We start from the raw sequence: 13068 nt of genomic DNA on the forward strand, positions 1-13068 counted from the left end.
AAAAATTGATAGGAACTTGTTATTAATTAGAATAAAAAGGTTAAGCCTTATATAAGAATAAGAAAACAGATAGATGGAAATAGTAGAATAGATAGAATGGTATAACAAAAGAAACATTTCACATATCACGTAATATTTGTCAAAAAGTGAATAGGGTAGAACAAAGGTAACGCTCAACTTAAAGAATTGGTCTTCCAAAAATTAGATGAAAAGATTAGATTTGAAATAAAAGATTAGATTTCCTTCTCGCTAGGCGATTCTCATTGGTTAAGTCCACCACGGTTCATAACACATTTGTGTCCGAATTCGAGACATATATCAAGCTATCCCAACAATATTCAAGCTCCGACATTAATTAGGAATTAGTTAACTTCCTCGAGAGAGGACAACAACTGCAATCTCGTGGAGAACAACATGGGCTCTCGGTCCTGGGTAACCTCTTTATTTACCATCAGATTATCAATAGATATAGGCCATTCTACGATCCTGATCTACTGGACTACGTGGTGAGGTTTATCCACGTCAAGCACCAGGAAGGATTTTACAAACATTATATCAAGCTCAGTACAATGTGGCGACTGGGTCAGCTGACCCTGGCCCCTAATCTTCGGGAAGCACTCTCCTATAGGATGCCGGCCTTCACAGACTCGAGAATATTCCCCACCCATAACCTGAAAATAGCTGGGGTCAATATCAAGCTCTACTCTATCAAGTTCGGCAGACTATACCAGATATCACCAGATCCAGTTGCGGTAACTAGAGAATGGGCGCACATTACCCCAGATGAAGGAGCGTGGAGAAGAGCCTGGAAAAGCTGGCCAAGACGCCCAAGCGAATCAAAGCAAAAGATCCTTCGATGGCGTCTCCAACATAAATCAGGTTACAAAAGAGCAGTCACAAATATTTTCGTGGAAACAAACCGTAGCCGAATCACTAATTTACGGGTTCGATTCCCGTAGGCGATACCCGTCCATGAGAGTTTGCCGGGTTTTTTTCAGGACTCAACCGCTATCAATAGTATAGCAGCAAGCAAGTAATATCAAGCGGCTACAAAAATAGGTAGCAAAAATTCTAAGGAGAAATCCAACCCAAAAAATGGGAGGCCAAGTGCAGTACCTGAGTGATCTTGACATAGGAGTCTACCCTTCCATTACCTTCAGATAAAAATCATCAAGTGGATGTAAAAAATACATTCTAAAGGAGAAAAAAAAGTGCGTAGGAAACAAAAGAAAGATTTTCTTGCTAACGCAAAAAGTCGAATGAACTACGCTCGAGAGGCCCAAAAGGGCCTTGACCGCGCTCATCGACTACTGTATGACCCTCCTATTAAATGACGTATACTCTTACGCACAGCCTCATCTTCAATTTCACCGGCTGGGCTTTTACGAGTTGGCTGCATAGATGTAAGATAGTGTTAAAAAATAAAAGCATCAACATTGCAAATTAAAAATATTTAGATGGAATGGGGGAGAGGATATAAAAATATATGAGTCTCTTTGGCACACATCGATATTTATAAAGATATCAATTTCCCATAAACTCGGGGTGCTATTCAATGATATCCTAGTTTTACTAGAAATGCATTTATAACCGGAGTAGTGGTTGGAGCAGCATATTGTGTAAATCCACCTGTGTTTAATAATAAAGCCGCTTGTAAAATATTTCATCCATTCAGGGGATAAGAGCATTCAAAGAAAAATTGATAAAATACGCTGACACATTTTTCCCTACTTGTAGTTTTTAATAGCCCCGGAGCTTAACTATTGTGTGCTGGGTTCGATTCCCGGTGACGGCACCAGTGCAAGAGATGTGACCGGGACATGTTATAGGAATTGAGCTATAGGCAACTTCTTTACAACTCCTCCGAAATACAGTAAAATACGTCAGTGAAATTCTTCCATATAAACTTCTTCTTATTCTGTATCTTTCTCGGTACAAGCATTCCTCTCTACAAGGCTGGTCAGGAGCATTACCTGGGTGATTTTGACGTGGAAGTCTACTCTTCAATTCCCTTCAGATAAAATTCATCGAGTGGGTGAAAAAAAATACACCTCAAGGGAGAAAAAAGAATTATCATAAGTTGCCTGCTGATCCGAATGCAGGATTCCTGAAGCCTGGGATACCGCCATCCTTTCTGCATGCTTCCTTGTGTTTTCCTTACATTTTCCTTATGGACCATTTTTTGTAGGGCGAGATCATCACCAATGTACAAAATTTGATACCGAAATGGTTACAGAAGCCGAATTGATAAGAGAAGGAAAACAGTGAGAGTTAAGGTAGTTTAGAAGCAAGGGGTGCAGGCAAATTGTGCTAACAGAGAGAACCGCCAGAGCTGAGTTGATTAAACGCTCGCTCCATTTTCACGTCTGACCTTTTCGTCTGACTTAGCATGTCCTCTGTTTTTTCTTTCTTTACATTTTTATATGGTATCTCCAGTATGCCTTCTAAAATTTTTATTTCTTTTTTCTTTTGCTTTTCTTTGCCTTATGTGTATCATGGAATTTATTGGGGCTTTGAATTGATATGTATATTGAATGGGGTGCCAATACGCCACTAGTGGGTATTTTTCGATCGATATCCTCGGATCCCAGTAAGTTTAAACACCCGAGTCTAGTTGAATTTGGTTTAAGTTCTGATCAATTGGGGTACATTTTTGCGAAATTTATAGTATCGCCTATTTCGAGGGCGTTTGACTTCTTTCGTTTGTTATGTGGCATCTACATAAATAGATTCTTTTCTAAAATTCCATCGCTCATTTTCCGTCACTGTTCGCTAGATTAGAGTCACTATACATAAAAAAATGTCTGCTTTAGCGCGTCATTTTAATAAAATATATTCTCATTCATATGAACGCCATCCATTACTCACAATTGCTGTTACTAACTCCGCACTGGCAGCTTGCTCTGATATAATTGCACAGCGCTGCGTTCAAGATGATCGGGATCGTGGTTACGATGTCGCGCGGACAGGTAGATTTGCTCTCTTTGGATTCGGCATCGCCCCTATTCTTGGAAAATGGTATGAATTCTTGGAAAAGCGATTCCCGTTAGGAAAGGCTGTTGCGGGAGCTACCCTAAGGAGAGTTGTGAGTACTTTGATCGCTTAGCATATCCTTCTCATTATTTTGATTTTACTAAAACTATATTCTTTTAGTGCGCTGACCAGATACTTTGGGCGCCCGTTGGCCTTGCCCTCTTCTTTACATATATGCCTCTTGCTGAAGGCAAGGGTTTTGTGGGTGTTCGAGAACGTTTTGCCGACGCTTATCTTCCAGGGTTGCAAGCTAATTACACTGTCTGGCCTTTAGTACAGTTCATCAACTTTCGTTTCATGCCATTGCGGTACCGTGTGCCATTTGTAAGCGGAGTAAGCGTGTTTTGGAATGCCTATTTAAGTTGGCTAAATAACAAAGCACGAGTCTCTGAGAAAGCGGATGCAAGGCTGTAGAATAGGTAATTCTGTGCATATATCTATTCGTTTGATCTCGGACTTTATCAAGATCTGGTGAATAAATTTAATAAATATCAAATACTCTATACAAAGATTTTTTTATAATGTGTGAAACTAAAGTTATTTATAACTTGCGATGCGTAATGTACTCGAAATTAATTGACGCCAATTGTCCCACATATTAACTTTACGACCGCCTTGATCCATTGCAAAAAGCTATATAAAAGTAGTAAATATTAAATTTTTATAGACTTGTAAGAATAAGCCATTGCCCTACCTTCATTTCATTACGCCGAGTAAACCTCTCTTCTACCTGAGAGACTTTGAGAGTTTGTCCATAATATGGGTAGAATGCACTAGTCCTTGAACTCTTCTCACGAAGTACCATAGTTCTATTCTCCCATTTGATGAAGGGCGGGCACTCTGTGCCAACTGGGCTTTCACAATGTATCATTTGAATATCAGCAGGAATAATACTCTTTGCGCAAATCTGAAAATCACGTTGTCCATTCAAGAATAAAACTTGAGCAAGAGCACGTTTTATGACCCACCATGCTTCTTGTATTCCACCGTTCGCATCAAAAACTATTTGCAGTGCAGTTCCTGGAAGAGGACGAGATGGAGATGGAGAGGAAAGCAAAGAATTGGAGGAGGTGGAGGGAGTAGGCAAGAGAGCAGGAATTGAAGAATCGATAGAGGAAGGAACATACTCGCATTCTAAGTATCGCCGTGTAGATAGAGGAATCATATGATCGACAAAAATGAAATGTTGACATTGTGGTAAGAAGTAAGGCATCGTTCCGGATTCACTGAGAAAAACGCATAGAGCGTCAGAATTCATACTGTTGGGTTCTGGCATTGCAAATAGATTCAGTGTATTGGCTGCTGTAGAGTTTGGAAGCAGAAGATCCCCCAACCTTTTTGGTAAGGAGAATAAACAAATAGAACGCAGCATTGTGATTGAGCGTATTCAATTACCTTGTTTCCAGTCTTATATTTTCCCCACATTCCTTAAATATATCTTCAAACGCTATGCACAGGTCACTGAAGTTATTTGCGCCAAGGAGATTTTTTGTGCCTACAGTCTGTCCAGTAGAAGGAAAAGACAGGAGATTGCCCTCTTCATATCCAATATAATTCACCATACTCTCTTTTTCATTCTGATATTGTGAATTGAAAGATTAAATAAAATGGAATAGATATTATGGATAGATAGTACGTACGATTCTAACCACTGGTTTTACTCGGAAATAATTCCCGTCTCGTATATTCACTGGCATCGCCTGGTCATCATGCACAGGAAACAGAGCGTATGAGGTGGTTATTAGGTCCTTTGTTGTTAACAGAAAGTTATGAATAGGTTCGCCAGGAGCATCCTAGTAAAAAGAATAGCACGCGTTATTATTTTAACCCTTTCTTTTAATAATCCACTATTACATTTGCCAAATTTACATCAATGATCCGTTTAGCTTCTAAAATTTCAGCATCCGACACACTTGCTATATGTAATTTTCCATCTTTTACACCTACGAATGAGGAATTCCCCAATAACCGAATATCCTTCTTAATCTGCGAGAGTTTTGAGTTGAGCGTCGTTTGATATTTGGTTGGGATAAAATAATGCTCTTCATTTAGCTCCTATGATACATTTTCAATAGGCATTAGTTGGCCAAAAATAAGGAAGATATTGCCAGTATTAATTACAAGTAGTATGCTTATTAATTTCTTGGCTTTAATACGCTCAGATTCCGTGCCATTCAAGTAATAAGCATCTGAAGTTATTCGTAAAGAGGCGTTGCTTTCCATTTCTATTCTTCGAATTGTCTTTCCATCTGGGATAAAAAAAATATTAAAATACAAAATAATATAGGTGAACTATAAAATTACTACTCGATCCCATAAGTATATGAAGTTCTCTCTTATTCGCATTTATTCCTAATAAAAACAAAGCCGTCGAATTAGATGAAAACTTTGAGCATATATATATTTTCTAAGAAATTTTGCAGCCATACGCTCTTCTTTGGTTCGGGAGTCTTCGCGTGCTATTTCAAATGACTTTTTCCTTTCTATACTAGCCGGGTTATCAACCTGAACATTCCATATGGAAATAATGCGCTCAATTAGCTCTGACTTTTTCCCCGAAGTTCGTTTGCCATTAGCCTTTAGATAATCCTTCAATTGTGACACGATAAATCCATTCGAAATATCAGTATGGAGTTGTTTATACTCTTTAGAAGAAATAGTTGTTGATGAGGGTCGTAATTTTTCTATAAATTGTTCTGGAGAAACGCTGGAGGATAATGAGGCCTCTGCTAACAAAGTGGTATCCTTGCGTATATTTGCTAAATTTCTACGAGGGATTTCAAAATTGATCTCGCCAAATGATTCACGAGAACATTGAGAAGTAGCAGAAAAGCAACTATTAGGAAGATATAGATGTGAAGTACTATAGACTACACGATTATATGCACGGAAAGAAGAAATAGCTCGATTAGGTGTTCTCATCTCTCCCCCAATGTCAAATATATCTTTATAATCAAATACAAATCGAAAAACTATGTGACTGTATTTTACTGCTTGGCTTGATTTTAAATAGTATCAGAAACTGAACCGTATTTATTCGAGAAAACTATATGGTTTACAATTTTTTATCATCTCTTAGAATAAATGACCATAATGAATAACGGCAATATTGGGTCTGATGTCAATGAACCAATAACCTTTTCGGCTTATGGGTCGGCACTTGAGAAGGTATTTAGCGAATCTATACATCAAAACATTAGAGATGCGACTTAATCTTGAATTTATTGTTTTAGAGATGGCAATTTTTCTTAGATCGCATCACTCCATTTACATATAATCGATGGATAACGACAGCGTTTTTGCTCTCTCTTTTCTTTTTACGCATCATTTTGGTCCAGGGATGGTACATCGTCGCTTATGTGCTTGGTATTTATTTGTTGAACCTCCTCATCGCTTTCTTGAGCCCCAAATTTGATCCAGCTCTGGAGGAGATGGTGAATGGCGAAGAAGAGGGAGATGGAATGCAACTACCTACACGTGCAGACGAGGAGATGCGACCATTTATCCGTCGATTGCCAGAATTCAAATTTTGGTATACTTATTTTTAAATTAGTTCGTATTTTGAAACTCTGCTTATTGTTCCATTTAGGTATTGGTCCACTCGCTCTATTCTTATTGCCTTTGTATGTACTACTATGCGTGCATTTGACTTGCCTGTGGTGTGGCAAATATTGCTCTTTTATTTCATTGTATTATTTGGAGTGACGATGAGGAGGCAACTTCAACACATGGCACGATACCGATACGTCCCATGGACGCAGAAAAAGAGACCATCAAAGAACTCGAAATAAATGTTACGAATATAGGTTTAATTTTTTATTAGCTTATTTATATCTCTATTTATGAATACAAAGGTTTGTCCTGAAAGTAGATAGAATGATTTTCTATTTCACAATTTTTATATCTACACATTAAACCCTTAATTTCACCTTTCAATATAAAATATAGTATGTTGTACGCCTCCATATTTTTAGCTGATACCTTCAAGTTAAAGTTTTGTCTTAAGTTCGTTTTAATTTTCTGGCCTACGAATAGAATATTTTGAATTTCAAGTTTACATTGGACTAAAGTGCTTCATCAAAAGTGGGAAATAAATGGAAGGGAATAAGGTTGGATGGCATGAGTATTCGAGTGAAATTTTACTATTAGGTTAGCTGTTTCTTCAAATAATCCAAAAATATGTCATAGTCCATATCACATATCAAGCTCTCCTAACGAGATTCAAGCTCCGAAGTCAATTAAGAACTAGTTATAAACCGGCACTCATTAGCTTTGTAAGTCAACAGGTTATATAGTTATTATACCTTATTGTATATAAGGAATACTCCAATGAGAACTACCAAAATATAAACACCTTGTTTATGAATAAATCTATGGTTTTAACCATGGTCTCTCGAGTATCCCCTAGTTATCTGGAGTATATCGTGAAGATTTGTACGGAGAGTTATAAAAGCTTTTCTTATTAAAGGAAAAATAAGACTATGAATTTCAAATCTGGCACTCGATATTCAAAAGCTACTGTAATCCTCCTACCTCGCCTAACCTAAAAATAAAACCTTATTCTTATATAACTATAAAATTATAGCAAAATAAAATCTCAATCTTATACATCAATAATACTATAACAAGATAGTGCAATTCAATCTCAATTAAAAGCATTGAAAAGAAAAGCGATTTCAAAGAAATAGAATATCTAAGATTAAAGATTAACATAGTGCGTAAATTGATAAAATAAAAGAAAGGATTTTTTTTTTGAAGCTACGGATCTTTATTGAAAAGTATTCTCATGAAGTTAATCGTTGAAGGTGAATCAAAGGTCGTACGCCTTTGTGCAGATCATAGCCAAATTGCTGGCAGAAGGTATAGACCAATTAAGGAACAGTAATAGTAGAATAACTCGACACGACAGGTACGGCAAGCAAGGAACAGTAACGAAAGACAGTAATAATGGGAAGACCAGACACGACAAGACAGAGGCGATACTTGTGGAGGAGCCAGGCACGACAGGACGAAGAGAGTGACTGTAGAAAACCGGACTGGAAAGACAGAAGTAATACTAATGGAGAGCATAGACACGACAAGCAAGACACAGAATTAGTGGAGTGTCCATTCACATTTTTTGTGCTGATGGGGGTTCGAACCCGTGCCATCTCGATGGCACCTGGGAGCGCTTACCACTAAGCTACTCCACCCCCAAAATAAAAGAAAGACCTTTTTCAACAAATAAAACTTTTATTGAAAAGTAACCTGTTCAGCTATAACGGTAGAGTAGCTTCTACGCCATTCCGACCGGGTAAGCTGACCTTGTCCCTAAATCTTCGGGAAGCACTCTCCTATAGGATGCCGGCCTTCACAGACTCGAGAAATTTCCCCACCCATAACCTGAAGATAGCAGGTGTCAATATCAGGATTTACTCTATCAAGTTCGGCAGACTATACCAGATACCACCAAATCCAGTTGCGGTAACCAGAGAATAGGTGCATATTACCTCAGATGAAGGAGCGTGGAGAAGAGCCTGGAAGAGCTGGCCAAGACGCCTAATCAAGCCAAAGCAAAAGATCCTTCGATGGCGTCTCCTTCAACACAAGTTAATAACAGCGGGAATTGCCCAACACTTCGACCATTCTAGCCCAAACTGCAAGAGATGCCGACCAGAATAGAAAGAGACAATAGAACATGCCTTCTTTGAATGTGCGAGAATTGGACATCTGTGGAGGTGGTTTAACAGGCTCCATCAAAAGATCCTCGATAAGCCCTGGACAAGCATGCATAAGTACGAGAAACTCTTCGTATTCCACGAGGAGACACAGGGCAAAGATTGACAAGTTTCCATGTTGTTACACGACATCATGGTGTGGAGTATACATAAGACCAGGATTGCAATTGTAATGGACAACCAAGAACACGAGGACATCGCATTCAAGTGTACCTTTTTATCAGATCTTATCCTAGCAATCAAAGGACAATGGATACAGGCACAGAGGAAAAAGGACGAAGAAGGGTTCAAGAAAAAATGAGGAAAGAGCTCGCTAATCCAGATCGATGACAACCAAGAGGTAGCCTTCGATTTCGAGGAAGCCAAGAACACTTAATCCGACATTTCCAAGCACGGAACTCTTTAAATTATATCCTATATTTTCTAGTACTTAATAATTTTGTTCGGAAGCATATCTCACATTTATACTATATATTAAATAAACCACAGGATGCAAGTTCCCGCGTCCTTAGAGAAAAGAAATAACTTCTACGCCAAAATCACCTGGATACTGCCCCCAGCCTATCTTGAAGTGGTTTACAAAAGAGGAGGAATTAGATAGTTTGTTAGAGTTGGTTGATTTGGATGGTCGAGTATGTAAGCTAGTGAAATGTAGAAAGGAGATTTTTCTTTACTCTCGCATATTGTTTGATAAGCAGAAAGCAAAGGAAAATAAAAGAAATTTTTTTCTCCCTTGGGAAGTATTTTTTTACATCCACCTGATGTAAAAGTAACAGAGGCAGTCATATAGACATCCAGGAAGCGCGATATCTTTAAAATAGAGCAGCCAATAGAATTGATTGCCGCTACGTTGCCGCCCCTCATGGTTACTCGCCGCCCTCGTGGTTACTCTTATGCTCCCTCATGGCTAGCTTCCCTACAAAAAACCCGGATAAATAAAATGTTTAGAAAACATCAGGCATTATGAAACCCGAACAAAACCTCTGTGTTCCTATATGTTTTCTTATCGTCACATATATTCTATATGCTCTTTTCTGTTCCCCTTTTTATATCACTTTGTAGATTTAATAATGAATATTTAACGAATAGGTAATTAGTAGTAAATAATAGGTATTTATTTAATTTTGATATATATATATTTATTATCCATTTTTGCTTTTCTTTCTGGCTGCTCTTGCTGGCTGCTCTTGCTGACTGGTTTCTTCTCGGCCTATTTTCGATACTAATTTCCTTTCCTCTGCCTCTGTCTCTGCCTCTACCAGTTGAATAGGTAATTTAAACCCTTCCCCTCCTTGCGTGTTTTGATGCTAAATGACCTAGGTTTCCTGTCATTTCACGCACTTCGCTTCGAATAAACTCTCTTAAATCTGCAGGAGATACTCTGAGATTCTCATTAATATTATTATCTATAGAAATAGATAAGCGAAAATATTAATCTTCAAATGTTGTTGAAGTTAATCGAAGTTGATATGCCACCTTCATCTGACACGGTGGAAACTTCTTCCTGGATATCGCTCTCTACAGTGCTTAGTTCAATATTCGAGCCTTGACCCTCCGCCTCGTCAGTGGTTCTGCTTGGTTGTGTAGCAATACCTTTTGCTTTTACTGATTGGTATGCACCTATGCATATTAAAATAATAAAAGTGGTTGTTAGTGTTATACAATTAAATGGGAAGTAGAAAAGCGCATGGAAGAGCTATATACGTCTATTATGTATTAGCTGCTTTATCAATTCGTATATAGCCCAATCGCCCTGAGTAGTCAGAAAGTCATCTGCCTCCTTTATAAACTAAATCGAAATTACTAAAAAATGAAATCTTGACGCTAACAGTGGTCATATTGCGATGTACCTTTCGTACCACTCTTTTAGTAATGTACTGATCTTGAGCTTTATAGGGTTTATTAAAATCCATACCTAACTCCTTCATGATACGCCGTAACACACCCTATAATATCACAGTTTAAGATTTATTTCTATTCCTTATTAAACATAATGCTCTACAATTATTTACACGATACATTCTGGCATCAGTCGGATCAATATTCAAGTATGCCGCAACATTAATATAGCTTTTATTTCCAAAAAGCTTTAGTTTCCTAATGGCACGTTCGCCATTCACTACCTTCTAACATGGTTCAATTATTGCTTTGTTAATATATCTAGTAAAAAGGAGTGTATATGAAAATCAATTCATAATTCAAGAGCACGTACCTCTGCATTACTTGCCAAATCACTATCGTTACTTTGACTACTACTTCTATCTTGCCAAGCATTCTCAGAAGTTTCCTGGATTGCATTGGGAGAGTCCAAATTGCCTGCTGAGCAAGCAGGGGTGATTATAGAATTGAAGTTGTTACAAGCATTATTATTGCTGGTGCTTTGATTTCTCTCATGCTCCATCAATATTTCTCTGTGCCTGTTTGCTGCTGTAGCGAGCGACAAAAGTGCTTCAGCTGGGAATAATTCTACGAGGAAATAGACGAAAGTATCGAAGTCTGGATGATCGTGATACATTGAAAAGCGCTTCTTGATGGTTAGAATATTTGAAAGAAAAAAAGTAAATAAAAAGTAAAATAAAGAATTGGGGGTACCTTGGGAAAAATTAACGAATGTTTTTATCCAAAGGTTGTGATATAGAAAATCGTGCCATGTTGCAAGTCATAAGCAATCAGGTGCTTCGTATCTAAAATCAAAGATTTAATTAATATAGGCTATAAATGTTTGATAAAACGAATCCAGTTACTTAGATCAGACTATTGAAATTTTACTCCAATCATATTTGATCGTAATTAAGTATTTTTAGTAATTGCAGTATCTTAGCGCAAATTAATCCTTAGGGCAATACATGTTGCTTTAATAAGATTTCTAGATTATGGTATATAAACATGTTTTATGAGAAATATATAAGGATACGTTTAACGAACTGTAGCTTACCGTTAGTGGATTCTTCCATCTCTCAGGGTTAAAACATAAATATTCAATTAAGATTATAATATACTGTATTATATACACCTGAACCCAATAAAAATGCCACCAAAGAGAGTGCCTTGCAATTGCCCTGTATGCAAAGGTCGATTGGTGTCTAGGACAACTCAATGGCACCATAACCATATTTATGTGAAGAGGATAAGGCCTGAAAAGTGCGAAATTGTCAACGAAAGTATACGGAGAAAGCAAGATATTATTGAGTAGGGTCAAATTCTTTTTCATATATTCTTTACTCATTTCTTAGAATTATTAATGTATATTGCCATTTCCTAAAGCTCTGAGAGTTCAGATTCATCTTTCAGTGATATATTGGACATTTATTATGAAGATATCGTACAAGAGTCGTCAGGTGGAGCGACGAGTGAACCCTATAGCGAAGAAGTTGAATATTATACCGCTGAACATGAAGTTGAAAGTGATGAAAGCCAAACTCAAAGCAGTAGTAGTGAATTCTCGAGTTCTGAGTCTGAGCAAGATGGTGAATCTAGCTCTTATTTGATATTTGGACCATTTTAAAATAATATGTTAAACAAATTCTCTGCATAGCTGAATTGCCACAGAGCTTTATTAGAGGCATAGAACTCCTTGAGGCGAATATTGAGCATAATCTCTCCAAAGAGGCTTTTAGCACTATAACTAGTATATTAAATACTAGTACCGAGACACCATATTTAATCGAGAAAAAAGAACAAGCGCTAGTGGGAATCAAGCCAGTTTTGATCGATAGTTGAATCAATATTTGTATTGCCTACACTCGTGAATACGCCAATCTTATCAACTGCCCCATTTGTAAAGAATATCGCTACAAAACGCATTCTTCACATTGTAAAGAGCGACCACGCAAGGTATTTCCGTATTTTTCACCTTTTGATCGATTTCGGGTTCAATATGAAAAATCGGCACGATCAAATGGGATTTGATCTTCAGAGGTGTCCTGGATGGATTAACGGGCACCTTCTGAGTTTACGTATATCTTATCCTTATTCTTTATATTATCTTAAATTCTACGTAACAACTTTGTTGCGTGGAGATTAGGAAATGTGGAGAATAAGGTTGAAGAATTCCCTTAAGAAAGTAAAAAACTTGATACTGATAAAAATAAGATCTTGTTGATTGATACTCCAGAAATGGAAAGAAATAATGTCCTTATATAAGTACGAAGGAAATAAGAAAATAAGAAGATATTGCTAATAGAATAGTTGGAATGGCATAATAGGAACAACCATTGCGAATATCGCGCAATTCTTGACAAAAGATAAATAATGTTTACTAAATGTAACACAAATTAAAGAATTGGTTTCCAGATAATATTAAAGTTGAAATAGTTGA

At 37.4% G+C, this 13068-nt stretch overlaps 5 protein-coding genes across 5 annotated transcripts; 3 read left to right on the forward strand and 2 right to left on the reverse strand.

Annotated features, from left to right (window-relative positions):
- Positions 1 to 569: 569 nt before the first annotated feature.
- VTP21DRAFT_6193 (uncharacterized protein) lies at positions 570 to 959 on the forward strand (the record flags this gene model as incomplete). Its single annotated transcript, XM_069396796.1, has 1 exon — positions 570 to 959. The coding sequence occupies one exon, from the start codon at positions 570 to 572 to the stop codon at positions 957 to 959; it is 390 nt and encodes a 129-aa protein (XP_069247078.1).
- Positions 960 to 2800: 1841 nt separating this feature from the next.
- VTP21DRAFT_6194 (uncharacterized protein) lies at positions 2801 to 3447 on the forward strand (the record flags this gene model as incomplete). Its single annotated transcript, XM_069396797.1, has 2 exons — positions 2801 to 3085; positions 3154 to 3447. 2 exons carry the CDS (start codon positions 2801 to 2803, stop codon positions 3445 to 3447), a joined length of 579 nt encoding a protein of 192 aa, XP_069247079.1.
- A 123-nt stretch (positions 3448 to 3570) lies between these two features.
- VTP21DRAFT_6195 (uncharacterized protein) lies at positions 3571 to 5955 on the reverse strand (the record flags this gene model as incomplete). The annotated part of the gene is made up of 8 exons (XM_069396798.1): positions 3571 to 3666; positions 3728 to 4367; positions 4429 to 4610; positions 4674 to 4826; positions 4888 to 5088; positions 5155 to 5282; positions 5338 to 5385; positions 5463 to 5955. The coding sequence occupies 8 exons, from the start codon at positions 5953 to 5955 to the stop codon at positions 3571 to 3573; spliced, it is 1941 nt and encodes a 646-aa protein (XP_069247080.1).
- Positions 5956 to 6117: 162 nt separating this feature from the next.
- On the forward strand, positions 6118 to 6824 carry VTP21DRAFT_6196 (uncharacterized protein; the record flags this gene model as incomplete). Its single annotated transcript, XM_069396799.1, has 3 exons — positions 6118 to 6201; positions 6267 to 6565; positions 6623 to 6824. 3 exons carry the CDS (start codon positions 6118 to 6120, stop codon positions 6822 to 6824), a joined length of 585 nt encoding a protein of 194 aa, XP_069247081.1.
- A 1542-nt stretch (positions 6825 to 8366) lies between these two features.
- Positions 8367 to 11265, reverse strand: VTP21DRAFT_6197 (uncharacterized protein; the record flags this gene model as incomplete). The annotated part of the gene is made up of 9 exons (XM_069396800.1): positions 8367 to 8415; positions 8473 to 8571; positions 8648 to 8789; positions 10067 to 10156; positions 10227 to 10370; positions 10455 to 10539; positions 10601 to 10696; positions 10763 to 10876; positions 10963 to 11265. The coding sequence occupies 9 exons, from the start codon at positions 11263 to 11265 to the stop codon at positions 8367 to 8369; spliced, it is 1122 nt and encodes a 373-aa protein (XP_069247082.1).
- Positions 11266 to 13068: the final 1803 nt, after the last annotated feature.

This window comes from Calcarisporiella thermophila (genome assembly GCF_041956535.1).
Source record: "Calcarisporiella thermophila strain CBS 279.70 unplaced genomic scaffold VTP21scaffold_26, whole genome shotgun sequence".
NCBI lineage: Eukaryota > Fungi > Calcarisporiellomycota > Calcarisporiellomycetes > Calcarisporiellales > Calcarisporiellaceae > Calcarisporiella > Calcarisporiella thermophila.